Source organism: Panulirus ornatus, chromosome 20 (genome assembly GCF_036320965.1).
Source record: "Panulirus ornatus isolate Po-2019 chromosome 20, ASM3632096v1, whole genome shotgun sequence".
Classification (NCBI taxonomy): Eukaryota; Metazoa; Arthropoda; class Malacostraca; order Decapoda; family Palinuridae; genus Panulirus; species Panulirus ornatus.
This window is the reverse complement of record NC_092243.1, coordinates 10,369,714-10,388,576: the sequence shown is the minus strand read 5'-3', so window position 1 is coordinate 10,388,576 and position 18,863 is coordinate 10,369,714. Positions and strand designations below refer to the sequence as shown.

General features: G+C 36.4%; 1 protein-coding gene across 2 annotated transcripts in view; it reads left to right on the top strand.

Annotated features, from left to right (window-relative positions):
* The window catches only part of Kap3 (kinesin associated protein 3), a 43,865-nt gene that overhangs the window by 5,119 nt on the left and 19,883 nt on the right, over positions 1 to 18,863 (top strand). For both annotated transcript variants that reach the window (XM_071674665.1, XM_071674664.1), the window contains exons 3-11: positions 585 to 747; positions 2,591 to 2,779; positions 4,697 to 4,833; positions 5,632 to 5,808; positions 9,499 to 9,687; positions 11,295 to 11,457; positions 14,264 to 14,364; positions 16,470 to 16,691; positions 18,219 to 18,384. In XM_071674665.1, the coding sequence (XP_071530766.1) occupies positions 585 to 747; positions 2,591 to 2,779; positions 4,697 to 4,833; positions 5,632 to 5,808; positions 9,499 to 9,687; positions 11,295 to 11,457; positions 14,264 to 14,364; positions 16,470 to 16,691; positions 18,219 to 18,384 (1,507 nt within the window). The remainder of the gene's footprint in view (positions 1 to 584; positions 748 to 2,590; positions 2,780 to 4,696; positions 4,834 to 5,631; positions 5,809 to 9,498; positions 9,688 to 11,294; positions 11,458 to 14,263; positions 14,365 to 16,469; positions 16,692 to 18,218; positions 18,385 to 18,863) is intronic.

Below are 18,863 nucleotides of genomic sequence, written 5' to 3'. Positions count from 1 at the left end.
ATAAAAGGGGTCCTGGGGTTGCATAATTGATAAGACTGGATTGCTGAGAGAAATTAGATTAGAAGCTGAATGATGTCAACATAGCTGTATGAAATGAGGTGGAAGAAGTATGGAGAATCTGAGTTATAGGAGTTGTAGGAGTCACAGTAGTATTTGAAATTTTGAGGACCAAATGTAAAAAGGAGGAACAGGAAGTTGAAATCAAAGATGTAAGAGGGGGTTTGATTGGAAATTTTTATGCTTGATGAGGTACTGGTATTTTAAATATCCTGGTCAGAAAACCTTGGACCATCGGTATCATTTGCCCAGTCTGTCTAAGCATATATGTGTATATATTTACATATGTATTGATAAGATTACATCGTTTAGTCACATTGCTCTATATACAGTAAATAAACATTTATTGGAATGACCAAAAGAAAATTGATTAAGGATGTTTATTAATTTTGAATGTAAGCTTATCATGAATGGGTTTATCATTAATCTTAAAGTAGGGTATGCTTTATATGGAAATAAATGAATTAACACTGCCTGTTTTGTTTTTGTCCTTTTCAAAAAGGTTTTGATTAGGTGAATATTTTCAGGAATGCCAAAAGATAATAAGATTGAAAAGCTTGGACAACAACACAGATGTTGCAGCTTTAGCAAGAGAAGTGGTTGATAAATGTAAACTCATTCATCCTTCCAAACTCAGTGAAGTCCAGCACCTCATCAGCTACCTCCTCTCACGAAAAGACTCTGGGAAAGGTATGATACTTTTCTTATAATTTTATAGAAATCTTTTTCATGACTAAGTTATGGAGACTCTTTTGCCATGGCCACCCCCTCAAAGGAGTTCCCAATGGGAACAGACATTAGAGATATTAATAGACATTCCTTGTGGAAGGTCTTATGATTATACTGTGTGGGAAGAAAGTTGCTAGAAGCAGTGAGAAGTTTTTATCGGGTGTAGGTGCCCACCATTGAAGTAGGCATTAGGGACTGCAGTGCAACCATCAAGGATGAACATGAAATAAAAACCATGAAAACTGTTTATTCACTCCCAATAGTATTATATTCTTATTTTTCTTTACACACTTCTTGAAATGACCAGGAACTGAATCAGCAAGGTTCTGAAACCATTTAGGGTCCATCTTTGTCCAGATTTCAGGAATGGCAGTGTGTCCACCTTAGGCAGTGATAAAGTATCCCTGTGATGTAATTTCATTTTCATAAGTTCCCACAAGTTTTCTACTTGATTCAAATCCAATGAATTCCCAGGCCAGTCACTGAAAAACTCAGCCACATAGTACTCATGCCAATCAGCGACTAGTTTGGCAGTGTTGTGGGGGCCCATTCTGTATGTGCACTTTGGCTGTGCATTTTTTAAATGCATTTGGAAAATGGTTAAACATTAGCTCAAGTTAACTATGTCTGTTCATAGTTTTATTCTTTGGGAACACTACAAGGTTCCCAGCAACATAATAATGCAACAATCCCATACCATAAATGAAACAGGGAACTTTGTAGCGTTCACATTGTGTCTAGGGTCAAATGGATCGCAGCCTAGTTTACCATATAGATACCCACCACTGCCACCTGTTACAGAAAAAGTGGACTTAACAATCCATAAGATGCTTCTGAGCTTAGCTGTATTTGATATTACGTATTTCCTGCAAAAATCAACTTTTTTTCCTGGTGCCTGGGTCACAAGTGGTTTGGAAAATAGCCAGCAGCTCATGTATGTAAGGGCCTCATGTAAGCATTGCTGCTCTGTCCTTACCAATACATCACTGAGTAGTCTAGGGCTTTTTCTTTTAATCATTTTGCACTCAAGTGTGGATTTGCATCCACTTGATATTTGAGAACATTTAGAATATACAGAAAGGTTTTACTGGCCTTTCCAGGGTATTTCACATGATATCAAGCTTATTTCCCTAATAAAGTGCAACTATGAAAGCTATTTTGTTGCTTGTAAGGTGGGTAATTCCTGCCATTGTAGGTTTGTGCTAGAGGGCATCAACTTCACAGGCAGACACCAACACTTGTAGGTGGGGTAACGTGATTTGTGTCAGTATGTTTGCCGTGGGCCTGCTCATTACTTCTTCATTAGTGAGACAGCGACAAAGCAAAATAAATAAATAATTTAATTTTCCAAAAGAAGGAACAGAGGGGGCCAGGTGAGGATATTCCAAAAAAGGCCCAGTCCTCTGTTCTTAACGCTACCTCGCTAACGCGGGAAATGGCAAATAGTTTAAAAGAAAGAAAGAAAGAAGATATATATATATATATATATATATATATATATATATATATATATATATATATATATATGTATGAGTAATACTAATTAGCTGTAAAGTTTATAGAAATAAGTTCTTAACGATGATAGAATTTACCATTGTCGTGATGTTAAGAGATAAAAAGAAGAATAATTTTTTCCTTGAAATACTTAGTTGTAAAAATTATGTTCTTCATCCTTTATAAATTTTCAAATTTATTAGGTTTGAAATAATTTGACGTTCTCATCTGGTTTTCACTTCAGTAGACACGTATAAGCTTTGAGTTAGTCTAAACTTAGAACAAGAGACATTGATGAACTCTGTTTCAGATGGACACATTTCCCTTGATCATCCAAATCCAGGTCTTCCTAATGGCATGACTGAACCAGCTAATCTAAATGAGCTGGATTCCTACATGGAGATGCTATATGAAGATATGGCAGAGAAAGTAAAAGGGGCATCATTCATCCTGCAGCTTGCAAGGAATCCTGATTATTTAGAAGAACTTTGTCAAAACGGTAGGTTGAAACTACTTTTCCATAAGCTTGTTGGCTGAAGTAATATTTTACCAAGTAGATTATTAGGTAATCGATACTTTGTGTAGCCTCCTTTCTTTTGAAATAGTTATTTCAAAATGGTAGATTTCTTATTGCTCTTTTATCGCACAATGTTACAAATTTTTTGTATGATATATTATTCCATCTTTTCCTTTGTACTCTTTATGTACCTTTTATGTTTTTTTGTATGTGATTGTCATTTTTTTTCGTATTTGTGTATATATGCTCTCTTTACTTCTTCCCTTTTTCCAGCATCCCTAAATCTTTATGCCCACTTGCAAATACTGAATACTTGTGTTCCATACGTTTAGCCAATCTTGATTTGGATTATATATTACACAGTTTCCCAAAACTAAAAGATACATGTGGTACATGTATATAATTATTTTGTTCTGCATACACCTGTCTTGATTCTTACCCATTTTCCTGTGGTGTCAATTATTGGGATTTACTGTTTTGGCATTTTGACTTATACCAGTTTAGGTTGTTTCCGTAAGGCATTATGGGACAGGAAGGTAAGATAAACAGAGAAAATGCATAGGATTGCAATGAAATTTCATCCCATGAATGTCTTTACAAGGTTAAGATTTTGGACAAAGCATAACTGTTATACTGCACAGTGTAATGAATATTTTTTAAAAGGACATCCTTGAGTTTTCTAGACAAATGATCTCTACATGTTTGGTTCTGCATAGATATGTTTCACAGCCCAAATAACATGGTTTATAGATTTTAGTGCTGTGGGCAAGATTTCAGTATCAAGTTTATTTAGTATTTTTAAATGGGATTTTGATGAGGTTTTTAGATAGATGCTGTGGAATGCTGTGTTTGAAAGGATATTTTATTCTCTTGCTGTCTTAAAATGAAAGGCAGCTTCACCTTTGTTAAGTATAATGCAGTAACTACCATTGATATCACTTGCTTTTGTATCCGATTTTGAGGTTTAAAATCCCTTTGGCTCTTTTGGTTGATAAAAAAGAGCACCCTTAGTAAAATGACTTCATTGTATTTGCACTTTTAAGTTGAAATAATTTGTATGTAACTCATGTCTGGCACTCTTTCTCTACCATCATGGTCTTTGTCTTAAAGTGATAAGTTTAATGGTCAAGCTGGTAAGGTATTTTTGTGACAGGTTTCAAATATTTAGTTATTGACTTATTACTTTTCATTGCTTTTCAGGAGCTTGTTGGTGTGGTAGTTTGGTGGCTTTTCATTAAAGGAGTAAATTTTGGGTTTTCACTAATAAGAGATGTCTGATTACATCTGACCTGGCATTAGACTAAGCTCAGTTGATATTGTCTTACATACTGAGAAACAAAGAAATCACTGTTGCTTAACATTATTTTTATTTAAATATTCCATTCAGACATTCATGTACTGCAAACTTCACTGCATAGCATAGTTTATTGCTTCCTTGTTGTTCTCTATTTTCTCATACCTGCCCATTTTTAGGTAATTCTTGTAAACTTACTGACAGCCCTTTCTTGTTTCCAGATTCATAGTTCTTGGAGTAAGTAAGTGGTGCATGTTTCACACATGTAATAACCAAATCAATATATTGAGCTCTTAAGGAAATGTTTTAGATGGTGCATCTCTGTCTTTGACAATTGATGGTGTAGAGCAATTGAAATTTTTAGGAAAGGTTCAGGTTACGCTGCACCACTGTGAAAGTGAGAGATAGTTTGTTATGTCACAGATGCCTAACTTTTCATGTGTTTCAGTACCATTTAGGATGTTACATCATCTGTGCACCTGATGCACCAAGTGTAAATGGGAGTGAATAAAGGTAATAGATTAATATCTATCTGTATTTAAAGATATTTGGATTGGTAAGACTTTGATTCTGCACAGATTTTGTTAATGCTTTTACACCAACAGAGACAGTTTTAGGAGCATTGGCAAGAGTGTTACGGGAGGATTGGAAGAAGAGCCTTGATCTCAGCTACAACATTGTGTACACCTTCTTCTGCTTCTCTGTCTTCTCAAATTTTCACACTGTCATATCTCATTTCAAGGTCAGTGTTTCAATTACTGTGTATGAAATTTTTTGACATTACATAGAGCATGCTATTTAATACATAATAGTGACATGAAAAAAAGAAAGATGTAACTATTTCAAATCGATATTGTTATTACTAAATGGGTCTGAAGTTAGATTTAAATAGAAATTTATGAGGTTTATTGAATAAGAATTACTCATGTTCATAAGAATCAGGAAGTGAATTTGGATTATTGCTTACATTTTGATATGAGAGTGGCAAATGTTAAAGTTGTAGATTGCAAAGACAAGAATAGAAAATCTTTATGAAGCTGCATTGGACGCTAATGGCATAGAGACGATTGTGCTGAATGACATAAAATGAAAAAGTGAAGGGAAAAGATATCATTTAGAAGATTATTTATTATATTTTTTATTATATTTATTGCCGTCTCCCATGTTAGCGGGGCAGCGCAAGGAAACAGACAAGGAATAGCGAATGTTCACTTTAAAGCCTAGCTATGAATGTTTCAAAGATTTTAAGTCTCGGTTGGTTTATCCCATGTTGTTCATTTTATTTCTTATAGTGGATGAAACGAGGACAATCTTGGCAGAGAATTCACTTGAAATGAGTCCATTCTTTCTCAGCTACTGATTGTAGCATAAGTTTGAGTATGTAGGAACCTTGTTAAAGGAGTGTCGGTTATATGATTTTAAAAAATTTTCTACTTGGCAGTCATATCCGATGCTTTACACTTTCTCCTCCTATTTCAACTTGATTGTATTTGCATGTAGAAATGTATGTTATCTGAACTTTTCTTCATTATTTCTTTAGATTGGATCGCTGTGTATGGACATCATCGATGGTGAACTTCAGCGAACTGACCAGTACCGGGACCAGCTAACAAAACGAAAGAAAGGTGGAGATATGACATGTGATCCAGCAAAACTACAGCAGGACTATGAACGCAATCTGAAGAAGTACCAGACTGTTGTGGAGAAGCAGGACCAGGTGGATATGTTTTACTTACAGATATTAACCAGTATTTTGCTAACCAGTAATATCTCTTCATTTTTAGATATCTTAATCTTTGCCATCTTGACATTACATTTTTATTGTTTTTAACGATTAACTTGATAGATGAGCAAAAGAAGTGCTCAGATCACGATTTAATTCTCATGAAAATATGCTCTTAATCCGTGCCAGTCATTTAATTTGAGTGGGTTTATATCATTTTGGGTTTAGGTGTACAAATAGGTACAGTGTATTGATGTTTTGGAAGTGGGAGTTAGTCTGCTTTACTTAGATTTTACAATTTGTAGAACTGAATAATCAGATACCAAGTCCTGTAAATATCATTCAGTTTGTGGGGGTTTAGCATGGATGACTTTTTTTGATATTCTATTTTATAAACATTAGAGTGTTCAGGTTAGGGTAGGAAGTCAACCTTAGGAAGTTGTACATCCCTGCCATTTGCCAGCCTGCAGAGCAAGAATTTGAAATCTCACCTCTGTAAAGATGGTTCCCAAAAATGTTTTAATTCTTTATGCATCTTATTCAGCCCATGTAAATGGGATTGGAGTTAATTTTAATGGATTGTTATATGTCCATAAAACTGTTACCTTCTTTAGTATGGGGATGCCTACACTGAATTTGATTGTTCTTTTAAAACCCTCTCATTTCACATTTTTTTTAAACATTGTATTCTCGCAAAATATTTCTTCCTGCAAAGAAAGACACTAGATTTTGAAATTAGAAAAACCTCTTCTTCCAGCAGCAGTATTCTTGTGTGCAATTTTGTCACTCCTTTTTCATTGCCACCTCTGTTTTCTCCCATGACTCACTCCAACTTTTTTTCATCATTAATTTAGCGAGGTCATATGCCTGAGGCCTAATGGAACTGATCAAAGTAGTTTGCCAGGGAGAGGCCTGTAACAGTTTCTTTTGGTATGCATGAAAAAGAAGCCTCTCCTTAGACAGAGGAAGGGGTTAATCGGTTAGGGAAGGCTAGGAGGTCTTAACTGGCTTCACCTAGTGAGTGTTGGACTCTTGTGTTCCATCCAAATCATAATTGTTATTTTTACTTTTATTTTTCCAATCAGAAAAGGCCTAATGGGGAATTATAGGAAAGTGTTATCTGTTCTTCAAATGCTAAAAGACTTGTTTTGTTCATGAAGAGAGATTGCAGGAGTTGGGGAGAACACGAGTACCACAGTCTAGCCATGGAAGGAAAGTAATGGACATCAAATCAGTCAGTCATTGAGACCATAACACAACCACAATATCTGTAGGAAATAATGGCTTACTTGATTGTAGCCTAACTTTGCCAAGGGAGGAGTTACACAAGCAGCCAACTCTAGTTTGCAGCCAAAGCAGTATTCATATAATTAAGAGAGAGAGGAGCAGCACTGTGGCAGAGATAAAGAGTTTCATGTTAAGGATTTAAAAGAGTGTGAGTTAAAAAAAGATATATATTGATTGGTGAGAAAGAATTAATGTGAATTCTCATTTCTTAGTACAACAGGCATGAATTTTAGAGCCTTTCCATTCAGGAAGGATTAGAACAGTACTTATACCCTTGTTTCCCTTTGTGTGGGTAACAAGGGATTCCAACCTGGCTTCATAACTCATTTAAACCAGTTCTTATTCTACCCACATTGCATTCTTTTAGATTTTTTGTTGCGGATTTTTGTGTTTCCAATGAGGAACTAAAGATTATATCATTTAGGAGGTTGGCTAGGAGGAAGATTATTGGAGAAAGAAATTCTTTTTACATCACATTTTAGTGACTAAGATTTGATATAGAAAATGAAAGAGGTATCAGGGAATCCAATTTAATCAGTCAGGTGCAAGACAGGAAGAAAGAAGGGGAAATTTCTTGAAATATTAATGTTGTATTTGTTGACAGGGTGACTGACCTTGTGTGGCAGGCCAGTGATGCTGCTGTTACTTGTTTTATTTCTAGAGTGATTAGAAACTAATGTTGTTGGGCATAACTGAAGAGTGAGACTGTAAAGAAAGTTTGAGTAAACTGAATGTGATTCTAGCTTTGCCTCCTAACATGACAGAGCCGAGTTGAAAGCAGTCTGACTTCTCAACTCTCCCAAGCTAACTTCAAATCTTGACCCACTTGATCTATGCTACAATTTTGGTTCACTTTCCCTCTTTTATAGGTATTACTTTGGTTTTTCCTCCTAAGAGCTGGCTTCATAATGTGTGTTCCCACCACTAGCTAGACCATGCAATACCTGGCAAATTGCTGCATCACATGATTATTGCATGGTCGATGGCAACTCGGGCAGGCCTATTTGATAACTGTTTCTTTTCCTACTCCTCAAAGCTTTGGAACTCTTAACCCTCTCATGTCTTTCCCAGTAACTATGACCTGGCACATTTTGAAGGATTGGTTTTTCATTTCCTCCAAAAAAATTTTTCCCTTTCATTAACCTCTTTAATTTTCAAGTAAGGCTTGGCCTTGATGTGGACTTTGGTTTGCTGGTTGAGCCTCCAACATTAGGAAGATAATAGCAGTGAATTCAATTGGAAATTGAGCAGACTTAGGAGGCATATTCAGAGTTTGCATGGGTCTGCAAATATTTGCAGACCCATGACCCCTCATCAAGGGACCCTTTCAGCTTCAGAGTTGGGCTGCACTCATTGGCAGGCACAGGATGGGCACCTTTGAACCAGGTAGTTGTTTAACAAGGCTGTACCCTTACTTTGCCAACTGATAATGTTACAGCCTTATCAAAAGTGTCATATCACTCGGTGTAACCTCAAGCAGACAGAGTCCAGTAATGTATGATTTTAGATTTTTTTTTTTTTTTTACATTTGAGGCCCCAGTCATGCACAAAAATCCACATCAAGTCCAGGCCTTAATTGAAATGTAGAAAGGATTATGAAAAGGAAAAAGAAGAGACGAGGGAAAACATTCATGAATTTCGGAGGAAGTGAAAACCTTATCTTATAAAATGTGCCAGGCCAGAGTTATTGGGAGAGACATGAAAGGGAAGAGAGTTCCAAAGCTTTGAGGTTTAAGAAAAGACAGTTATAATATAATCTTCCATAGATATCTTTAAGTTTTTAGAAATCATTCAGAGGTAATTCAGATTTATAATATTATGGAGGAAGGGATCACATTTTTGTGTGTGATCAAGATATTCCTATGAGTCCACGGGGCAAATGAAACATGATAAGTTCCCAAGTGCACTTTCGTGTAATAATCACATCATCAAGGGAGACACAAAAGAGAAATATAAGTCAGTTGATATACATCGAAGAGACGAAGCTAGGACGCCATTTGGTAAACATGCATGTTTACCAAATGGCATCCTAGCTTCGTCTTTTCGATGTTTATTAACTGACTGTTCTGATGATGTGATTATTACACGAAAGTTCACTTGGGAACTTATCATGTTTCATTTTCCCTGTGGACTCATAGGAATATTGTATTATGTAGATAGTATTTTATGTTTCTTGACTAAAAGGCTGTACTTGTTAGAAGTGGAGGGCACAAGTTCCATTCTGTCCAGTCCCAGAACTCTAAAGCCACCTTTTAGAGAATCCAGAAAATCTTTGTCATCAAAAGATTCAGCAAGAAATAAAATTTCCGAACTGCTTTAACCAATGACTGAAGAAATATGAAGCACTGATATATCCATACTCATGCCTCATAATACGGTACAAATTATTTTGATCAGGTTTTACGTGTGTGCACCTATCTTCTGTTAAATATTGCTGAAGATGTTCGTGTTGAGGAAAAAATGAGGAGGAAGAACATTGTAGGCCTTCTTGTTCGCATGCTTGAGAGAGATTCTCCAGATCTACTACTTTTGGTTGTGTCTTTCCTCAAGAAGCTATCTGTATACATGGAAAATAAGGATGATATGGTGAGTTATCTTTTCTGTACGATTTTCCCATTTTCTTAAAATGCCATATTATGTTTTAATTATGAGGTAAATGGACAGTTGCTAAATGCAATGAGAGGTTCAACCAAAAGATTGAGGCATGCATACAAGTATGAAGGAAGTAAAACTACTGGTTCCTGTTTGAATTAGGTCTGTTTTAGGGATGTGTGATGTCACTACTGTTTTTTAATCTGTGTGCAGAAATGGTGGCACAGGAGGTAAATTTAAGGGCCTTAAATCGAAGGATGGTTTTTATGGTATGCTGAAGGTAATGAGACATGTGAGATGAATAAGTTTCTGTTTACAGGGGACATAGTTTTGATACTAAACTCCTGAGAGTAACTCCAGAAGTTGGTGACAGAGTTTGGCAGAGTGTATGAAAGGAAAAAGTTTAGGGCAAATGTGAACAAAAGTAAGGTAATGAAGTGCATTAGGGGAATGAGACAGGATGGTTTGAGTATAATTGAATGGAAAGGACTTGCATGATTGGAGTGCTAAAGGTACCTGGGAGTTGACATGGCAGCAAATGGAACCTTGGGGGCTGAAGTGTGATAGAACAGAAGAGGGAGGTAAGGTCCTGGATGCTTCAACAGTTGTATGGAAGGAGAGCTCATTGTCTGTTTGGGAAAGGATGGATGTGTTTGAAAGTACAGTAGTCCTGCTATTGTTCTCTGAATGTGAGTCTAGGACCTTCAACACAAAAGAAAGGAACAGGTTGGACATGTTGAAAATGAAATTCCAGAGGATGATATGTGGTGTAAAGTGTGTTGATCATGTAAAGAATGATAGTGTAAGAGAAAGTTGTGGTAGGAAGTACAGTCTGAGTGAGAGAGCTTACCAGGGTGTTTTGAAATGGTTTGAGACTGACTAAGAGGATATATGTGTCAGAAGTGGAAGGAATGAGGGAGAAGGGGAGACCAAGGAAGTGGAAGGGTGGACTGAAGAGGCCGTTAGTTGTCAGAGCTAGAGCCAGTGGGAGCAGTGCGTCATGCAGGGGGTAGGTAACTTGCAGATACTTTAGATTAAACCAAAGCTTATGAAGTGGTCAGAGGAAACCACATAATGGACTTTGAACCTGGGTTGTTGATGAGGGTTTTGTTTTGGTGCTTTATACATGACAGGTAGAGAGGGCCATAATTCATATGTTTCTGGTAATACCTCACGACCCTAGAAAATGGTGGAAGAAGTTAGGGTAAAAAATTAGATGGAATATTAGAGTGCAAGAGCTTTTGAGTTATCAGTTTCTGAACATTCAGGAGGTGAGGCATGCATGACATAAAACAAACTGGAGCAATATGGTTTATATGCTGTCAGTGGGTTGAACCAGACATATGTAGCAATCAGGGGAACCACTGAAAGATGTGTGGTACTTGGCTATGTTTCAAGTGATCTGGTTTCATAGCACTATATATGGCAGGTAGTGAGTGGATGTGAGCAAATGAGATCACTGTTTGTATGTTGTATGAAACAGTGAACAAGTATGAAAAAGAAGAATGTTTTGGTGTATGTATTGTTGATATGTGTCTTTTATTTTTATCCATCTTTTATGATCATAGTGCTGAATGCTGTATTGCTTCATCTCACTTCAGGCTGATTTGAACATTGTTGAGAAGGTAAGCCGTTTGGTGGCCACAGAAAATAGTGACCTCCTCAATGTCACAGTGAGACTTCTCTTAAACTTGTCCTTTGATGCTGGTATGCGAGGCAAGATGATCAAAGTTGGCCTTCTTCCGAAGTTGGTGGCACTCATTGGTAAGTTTTAAGTTTTTTCTATATATGGCTTCTTTTTCTGTAGCTTTCTTATTTGTTTTTGATTGAATATGTCTGGGAGAACATGTGCTAAAAGAAACATATTGAGAAGTAAGAGAACCTAGTTTATCAGGCATAGTAGTCTAATGTGGAATGCTTATCTTAGACAAAGTCTTTTTAGGCAATAAGAGTTGTGCATGAGGGTGGGACTCCGATTTCTACACTCTAGAAATTTGTATTTTTGTCATTTGCATATTTGATTTTATATCCTTCTTATGCTTTTTAGATTGCTATATATAACTTCAATGCTTTTTGAATTTTTATCATTATTAGTAACTTATGAGTTTTGGTGAATGGCCAGAGTTTAGATGAATCACAGTCTGTGTACAGGCTACTTCTTTTTTATGTTATCATTTCCGGTAGCTTTTGTGTTTAAGCTAGTTATTCCTGCACTTACAAGCGAATTCCATTAAGATTTTAAGGTATTCTTTATTATTTATGTGACAGATATGCTTCATAACATTCTTTATGTTAATGTGTTATTCAATTTCTTCTACACTGGTAGCTTGGTTAAAGTGGTCAAGGAAAGTATGTGATTGTTCCTTGAATATTGACACTTGTTTGGAAGAAATTTCAGGAGTTTACATGAACAGTTTAGGAAATAGGTTGCATTATTATACAGCTCATGGGCCCTTACCATGGTGCTCTTACAGCTTTAAGGTTGTACTCCTTGCAGAAGCAGTGATATAATGGACTCCTTTTGAGGAAGGTGATTTCTTGCTTGTGATGTAACCACTTAAAGGTAGAGTCTGTTGTCCAGTGGGTTGGGTTAGTAGGTCAAAAAAGAAAGGCTGGAGAATTTCATCCCAGTCAAGAAAGTCTGTCATGCAGTCATCACAGCTGGAGACATCCTGGTCAACAAAGTATTACCCATCTCTTTCCTTATTTTATATCTTTCTTAAAATTGTGTTTGCCCTATGTTTACTGTTCCCATAGTGCCTCGTATACAATTCATATACAGTAGTAGATTCCCCTTTTTACCCTTAGACCAACATTTTGCTGCATTACAAACTCATCAATCATTGTCATAATGTAAATTAGATGGTACAGTTTTTCCCGGCAGCCCTTCATTATTTTTGTGCTTAACAGTATTTCAAGGACAGGCTTCCTCATCCATCCCACTAAAGCAGCAGGAACCACTTATGGCAAGCCTGATTCTCTTCTGAGTAGTGCTTATATCCCAAAGCTCTCATTTCTAAATAGGCCATCTAGTTGCAGCACGAGTAAAGAAGTACTATATCAATCCACAGTTTATCAAGCAAAACCAGGAAGCTATCAAAATGAATTCCTTGTTTAATGTAAGAGGATTAAATGTGCATGCTTCTCATATTCTGAAGAATATGAAAGATAGGAGAGTGCATAGTGGCAACTTGTGAAGCATGTGTCCAGTTGTGAAGTCATATTGGAGAAGGATGGATACCACCAGTGACCTTGAAGAGGCTTTTGTACTCAGATTACAGTTACTTATTTTCTGAAACAGTTCCTTTGACACCACAGTGAGGAGACATGCTTCTTGCTTGATACAGTACATTCTGTAGATAAATTTTCAAAATACGCAATTGAAATTGACAATTCACAGATATGAATAGCTAACATTACATGTACATACTGTTTGGACATTTGTGAGCAGTGATTCTGAGGAATGTGGTTGTTAAAGTCTAAAATTTATTTTTTTCTTGGTCCAGAGTTGATTTGTAGCTTGTTTTTTCTCTGGTGTCAGTTACATTTCAATTTACCTGCCTTAGAATTTGTTTGAATAAACCCAAAGCGAATCAAGGTCCATTATCATTTTATCTTGTATTGTAATCAAGTATATAGTTAAGAGAAGATATATGAATTCATCTAGTGATTGAAGATATCATCCCCATGTTTATTACCTGTGTATACATATGATTAGCCTGCTTCATTTGAACAGTGTTGTGAGATTAAATTTGGCATTTTTTTTTTGAGAAATGTTTTCTATTCTTTATCACAGATCTTGACGTATGGACTTACACATAACCCACCCATCTTGGTGAATAGCTGCATTCAGGCTAGCTTACTTGTGTATTGGATTTATTTTGACAGCTGTATGGTTTTAGGCTGAAAGTACTTTTTGTTCCCCCTCACATGAAAGTGGTTATCTGGGGAGGCAGATATTTTGTTTGAATTAGCTGGATACCTCTCCCATTGCTTTAATGATTGAGATGAGATTTTCATTTATAATATTTTCAAAGTGCAATATAATTAATCCCTCCGAGATTTTCATTTATAATATTTTCAAAGTGCAATAATTAATCCCTCCAGATGAAACTAATTTCTTTTCAGTTTCTTACCATCTCCCTTCTTTATGTTTTTACATTTTCCTCTTCATAAAAAGTGACTAACTTGATACATACATATTGAGGTATGGAAATTCTACATCTGTCCGTTCATGTCTCACAATTGGTTGAGCAGACATAACTGTTTTACATTTGGTGTATTATTATATGGTTTTGTTTTAGTATTCCTCCATGAATTATTTCATACTTATTTTCAGCTTTTGATTTAGTGTTCCAGAAGCATTATACCACCTTCCATGATTTCCAAAGTTTTATTGAGTATTCCATTCTTCTTTTTATGATTTAATCTTCCTATCATTCGTTCTACTTCTTTTATATCTGTTATTACTCTCCTTTTGATTAGTTTGAATTAAGATGAAATTATTCTTTGAGACTCCTGTCTCTTGAATTTATGCATATATCTTAAATTTTAAACTGCTCTTCTTTAGGGGAGGAACGCCACCAGCAAGCAGTTTTGGCAGTTCTTTACCATTTGAGTGTTGATGACAAGTGCAAGTCAATGTTTACATACACAGATTGTATTCCAACGGTGAGTAACCCACCAGTATTGATATCTGGTTGTATACTTCAAATTAAGGAGGTGGTCAGGGAACGGCAATATATTTTTGCTTATGATCTCACATTGTTGGATTTTTATAGGCCAATCTAGCCATGCTTGTGTTACCATTAACCAGAGTTTTGTATTGCAGATGGCTACGTAGTTTGTCTCCCATACTTTTTCCATGTACTCACTGCTTTCAGTGTTTCTCTGCTCATTTTCCTTCTTACTACTACAAAGGGCATGTTTTTGGATGTATCTCCACCTTAACCTCTTGTTACACAATTAGATGATAAAGTTTCTTTGATACCTCTATGAATGTTTTTGGTAAACCTTACTCACTATCATGTATAATAATGTTAAGCCTCAATACTCTGACATATATGCCATTCTCCAGTAACTATGTTTTCTTGTCTGCCTCATATGTCCACTGTTTTTCTCTTGCCCAGTTTCCTTTATCTGCGACCTACATAAGTGTTTCCCCATCCTTTGAGGCCATTGGCATTGTGTTTTTGTCTGTGTCCATGCTGTAATACAAAGAAAATTATGTAGATCTCTCTCCTTACAGCTGTGTTTTGTGTTTGTGTGGGAAAGATTATCTAGCTAATTGTACATTATGGGGAGGAGGAATTTTACACTGGCCATCTCTTAACCTTTTTTCGCTGTCATACAATTTATCTAATTTTTTGGGGCGTTACATTCACTGTTTATTCACTGTGCTTGTTCTGTATCTCTGATGCTTGTTCCCTCTGGGAACTCCCATGAAAAGGTTGGCTTTGGCAAAAGAGTTTTGACTTTTCCCTGTCCTTACTTGCCTCTTTCACGTACACCATTCCATGCATTCTTCCTCCATTTCTATCCCTCTAATACTCTTCCACTCTCATACTAACCCCTTTAATTGTATGATGATACATTCTTCCTGTAAACTTTTCATATTGCATTCTTTTCACATGCCCAAACCACCTCATAATATTGTGTTTCACCCACTCTAACACACCATAATTCATCCCTTTTGCATTCTCTGCTATACCAAAACCTTTCATACACCCCATCATTATTTTCCTCATTCCATATAGTCATACCTCATGTTTCTTTCAAATAACTTGTTTTCATAGCCTGGATTCTTGACTTCTGTGACACATCGTACATTAAGTATGTAGAGATATTTCTTCACATCTTTTCTGTCATGTTTCCTGTGTAATTTCTTGTTGACATCTAATTAATTTGGTCTTGTTTATTTAATGTGCCATTCATAATTTTGAAAAGGTAAGAGGGTGTAGATAACTAAATTCTACATTCAGCTGGACTAGTTAAATAGAAATTATTTGGAAGGAGATGAAAAAGCAAGTAGATTTTTAGAGCTTTATAAAGAGTGTGATATAGAATTTGCAAGCCATTAAAGATGACATTATGTATCGGTAATGTTTTGTAGCTTGCACACAGTTATGATCTTGAAATAAGAAGTTAAATGTAAAAGTGCAAATGGAATGGAGAGTTGAGGAGAATTTTTAAAGAAGTGGATATGGAGTTAGGGAGGTTTCAGAATGAGTAATGACTGACTAAGGGGAAACTATCTTGAAAGGAGTGGCTGATTAAGTAAATGTTTAGCTAGTTAGACTTGTGGAGATATTAACCAAAAGAGTATTTAAATGAGGTAAGTAGGATGAAATAAAGAGGAAGGAAAGGTGAATTGGACTGGAAGAGTGAGGGAATGCAACATAATTATGTGGAAGTATTGAGGAAAATTGGCAGAATAGGTTCGTGACAGCGCTGCCTAGTGTCATCAGGGTAGCGCCAGAGCATTATGATGCCAACAAGGCAGTGACAGAGCACCATGGTGTCAACAGGTTAGTGCTACTCTGGCACTAACCTATTGCAGAATTCAAGTTGAGAGGGCTGGACATGCAGAACTGCTTTATAAGAGAAGCTATTGAAGATATTTATAGGTTGATAAACATTCATTTGAGTGGATTTCATCCATAAGTTGTTACATAACCTATGAGACAAGGTGCACATTTTATATAGTTCTAAACCATATGAAACTTGAAATTCAGTGTATTTAGATGATTATTTTTCTTAATTTCTTTTTATTTTAGGTAATGAAATTAGTGTTGAACTCTGAAGGGCCTCAAGTTCCACTGGAACTGATGGCCTTAGCAGTGAACCTTGCAGCAAATAAGCGGAATGCCCAACTTATCTGTGAGGGAGCTGGGTTGAAGTTGCTGATGAAGAGGGCACTAAAATACAGGGATCCATTACTCACAAAAATGATCAGGAACATTGCTCAGCATGAAGGACCAACCAGAGCTCTTTTCACAGTATGTAACATTATATTTCATTTAGATTTATTGCTTATTTTTTCATTACCACTTTGCATGGTTTGCAGGGAAAATGCAACATTATTTATCTAGATGTTTGCTCATCAGTAGCCCATGCCTACAGTAGCAATTTCACCTAAAAGAGGCTCATTTCAATAAGTCAACCAGTACTCTCTTTTGCCCTGCTTGTAGATCAGAATTTACCATAGATAGTTTGAAAAACTTGATTAGAAAAGATTTAATTTCCTAAAGTTGTCTTTTAGTCAAACACTTAAGAGGTCAGAGGTCAAGGTCATATAGTCAGCTGAAAGCATTAATTGTGATTCTCATGTTCTTAAATTACTAAAGATAGTCTCGCATGAACTAGTAAAGATGATGCATCATATGCATGTATAATAGATCAGGATTATGTGACAGCCCATGCTTATTCTCTTGACACCTTTAGGTGTAGAACTACTTAAGCATGCTGATGAATTGTAAATATTGTTTCCACTCCACGCTTCTCTCCCTTTGCATTCCTTGCCATACCACATCTCTCATACTCCCTTTCATTTCTTTCTTCATTCTATCTAGTTACACCACAAGCTCTTTTCAAATAACTCATTTCCACAGCCTGGATTCTTGACCTCTGTACCTCATTGCATGTCTGTGTTTTGGCTGCATAGGTCAGGGTTGGGAGGACTATGCTGTCCCTTAATCCTCTCTTCACTTCCATACTTATTCAATGACTCTTCTACCCTGTACTGCTCTCTCCCTTATCTCCTTCCATATCACCACACTTACCTAAGACAACTCCTAGATACTTAAATTCCCTGACTTCAGGTCTTTCCCTCTGATATCCACAGCACAGTTTTGTACACTTTTTTCTTTCACTCTATATGGTTTTGCAAAATCTATACTTTCACTCTGTTTCTTTTCAAACACCATTACTTTACTCTCCTAGCGTTTACCACACAGTATCCTCCTTAAATAGGCTTGCCACTCTAGCCACCATATCTCACCACCACACTCCATCTCTGCACCCCTTTTCCCTAGTTTTGCTTTCATCTCTCTTAATACTCCAGCCATATACCATATGTTAAAAAGTCACATTGATATCACAGAGCCCTGCCTCACACTTATGTGTTTCCCAAAACTTTCGCTCAGCTCTCCACCCACTCTTTCACGTCCATAAGGGGTGGGAGCGGGGACTGGAAATCCTCCCCTCCAGTTTTTACTTTTCCAAAAGAAGGAACAGAGAAGGGAGCCAGTTGAGGATTTTCCCTCTAAGACTCGGTTCTGTTCTTGATGCTACCTTGCTAACATAGGAAATGGTGAATATGTATGAATGGAATATATATACATAAAAGCCTTTCCCACTTTAGTGAGGTAGCATCATGAATTAATGAACAAGGGCATCATTTACACACAATCCATCTTGCTTTGTATACATTTCACAAAGCTCAGTCCATACTGCACTAAAGTCATGGAATATTCAAACAAAACTAATGTAAAATGAGAAATACTGTACTCTGAAAATATTTTCAGGAATTTGTGGGTGAGCTCTGTGAATTGGTAAGCGGTGGGAGAGGTGATGAATTTATTTTGGAGTGTGTTGGTGTACTGGGCAATCTATCCTTGCCTGACTTGGACTACTGCCAGCTGCTGTCCAAATATAACCTTATAGACTGGATCAAGGAGAGTCTTCAGCCAGGTAATATTGCTTACTTTAGAACTTCAGAATGCATAATAGTAAGGAATGAGTATTTTGCAAATTATAACAGAAGATAGTTCATTATCTTTGCTACAGGTGAATAAATCATTAGTTTCAGAGCATCTGTCAGTATTAGACAAATAGGCATGGGCGTCCTTTTACCCTAAAGAAATTTATTGAAATTCAGTAATGTGAAAAATGTATATTTAGTATGACACTTTCGTGCATTTGAATTTGTTTTTAACTTTAACACTGGGTAGCATTATCAAGAAAATATACCATGTTGTGAGGAAAGAAATACTAGTTGATCTGATAAGTTCTCCTAAGGCTTTGATGGTGAAAATGTGTGTAAATAGAAAGATATAGGCCTAAACTGTATCTGTCATTCTTTAGTGCTGTTGTCTGAGGAATTCCTGCCCCCAGCCTCTACTCTGCAGGGTATTTGAGGCTTCACTGATATAGTAGTGCATCATAGTCCT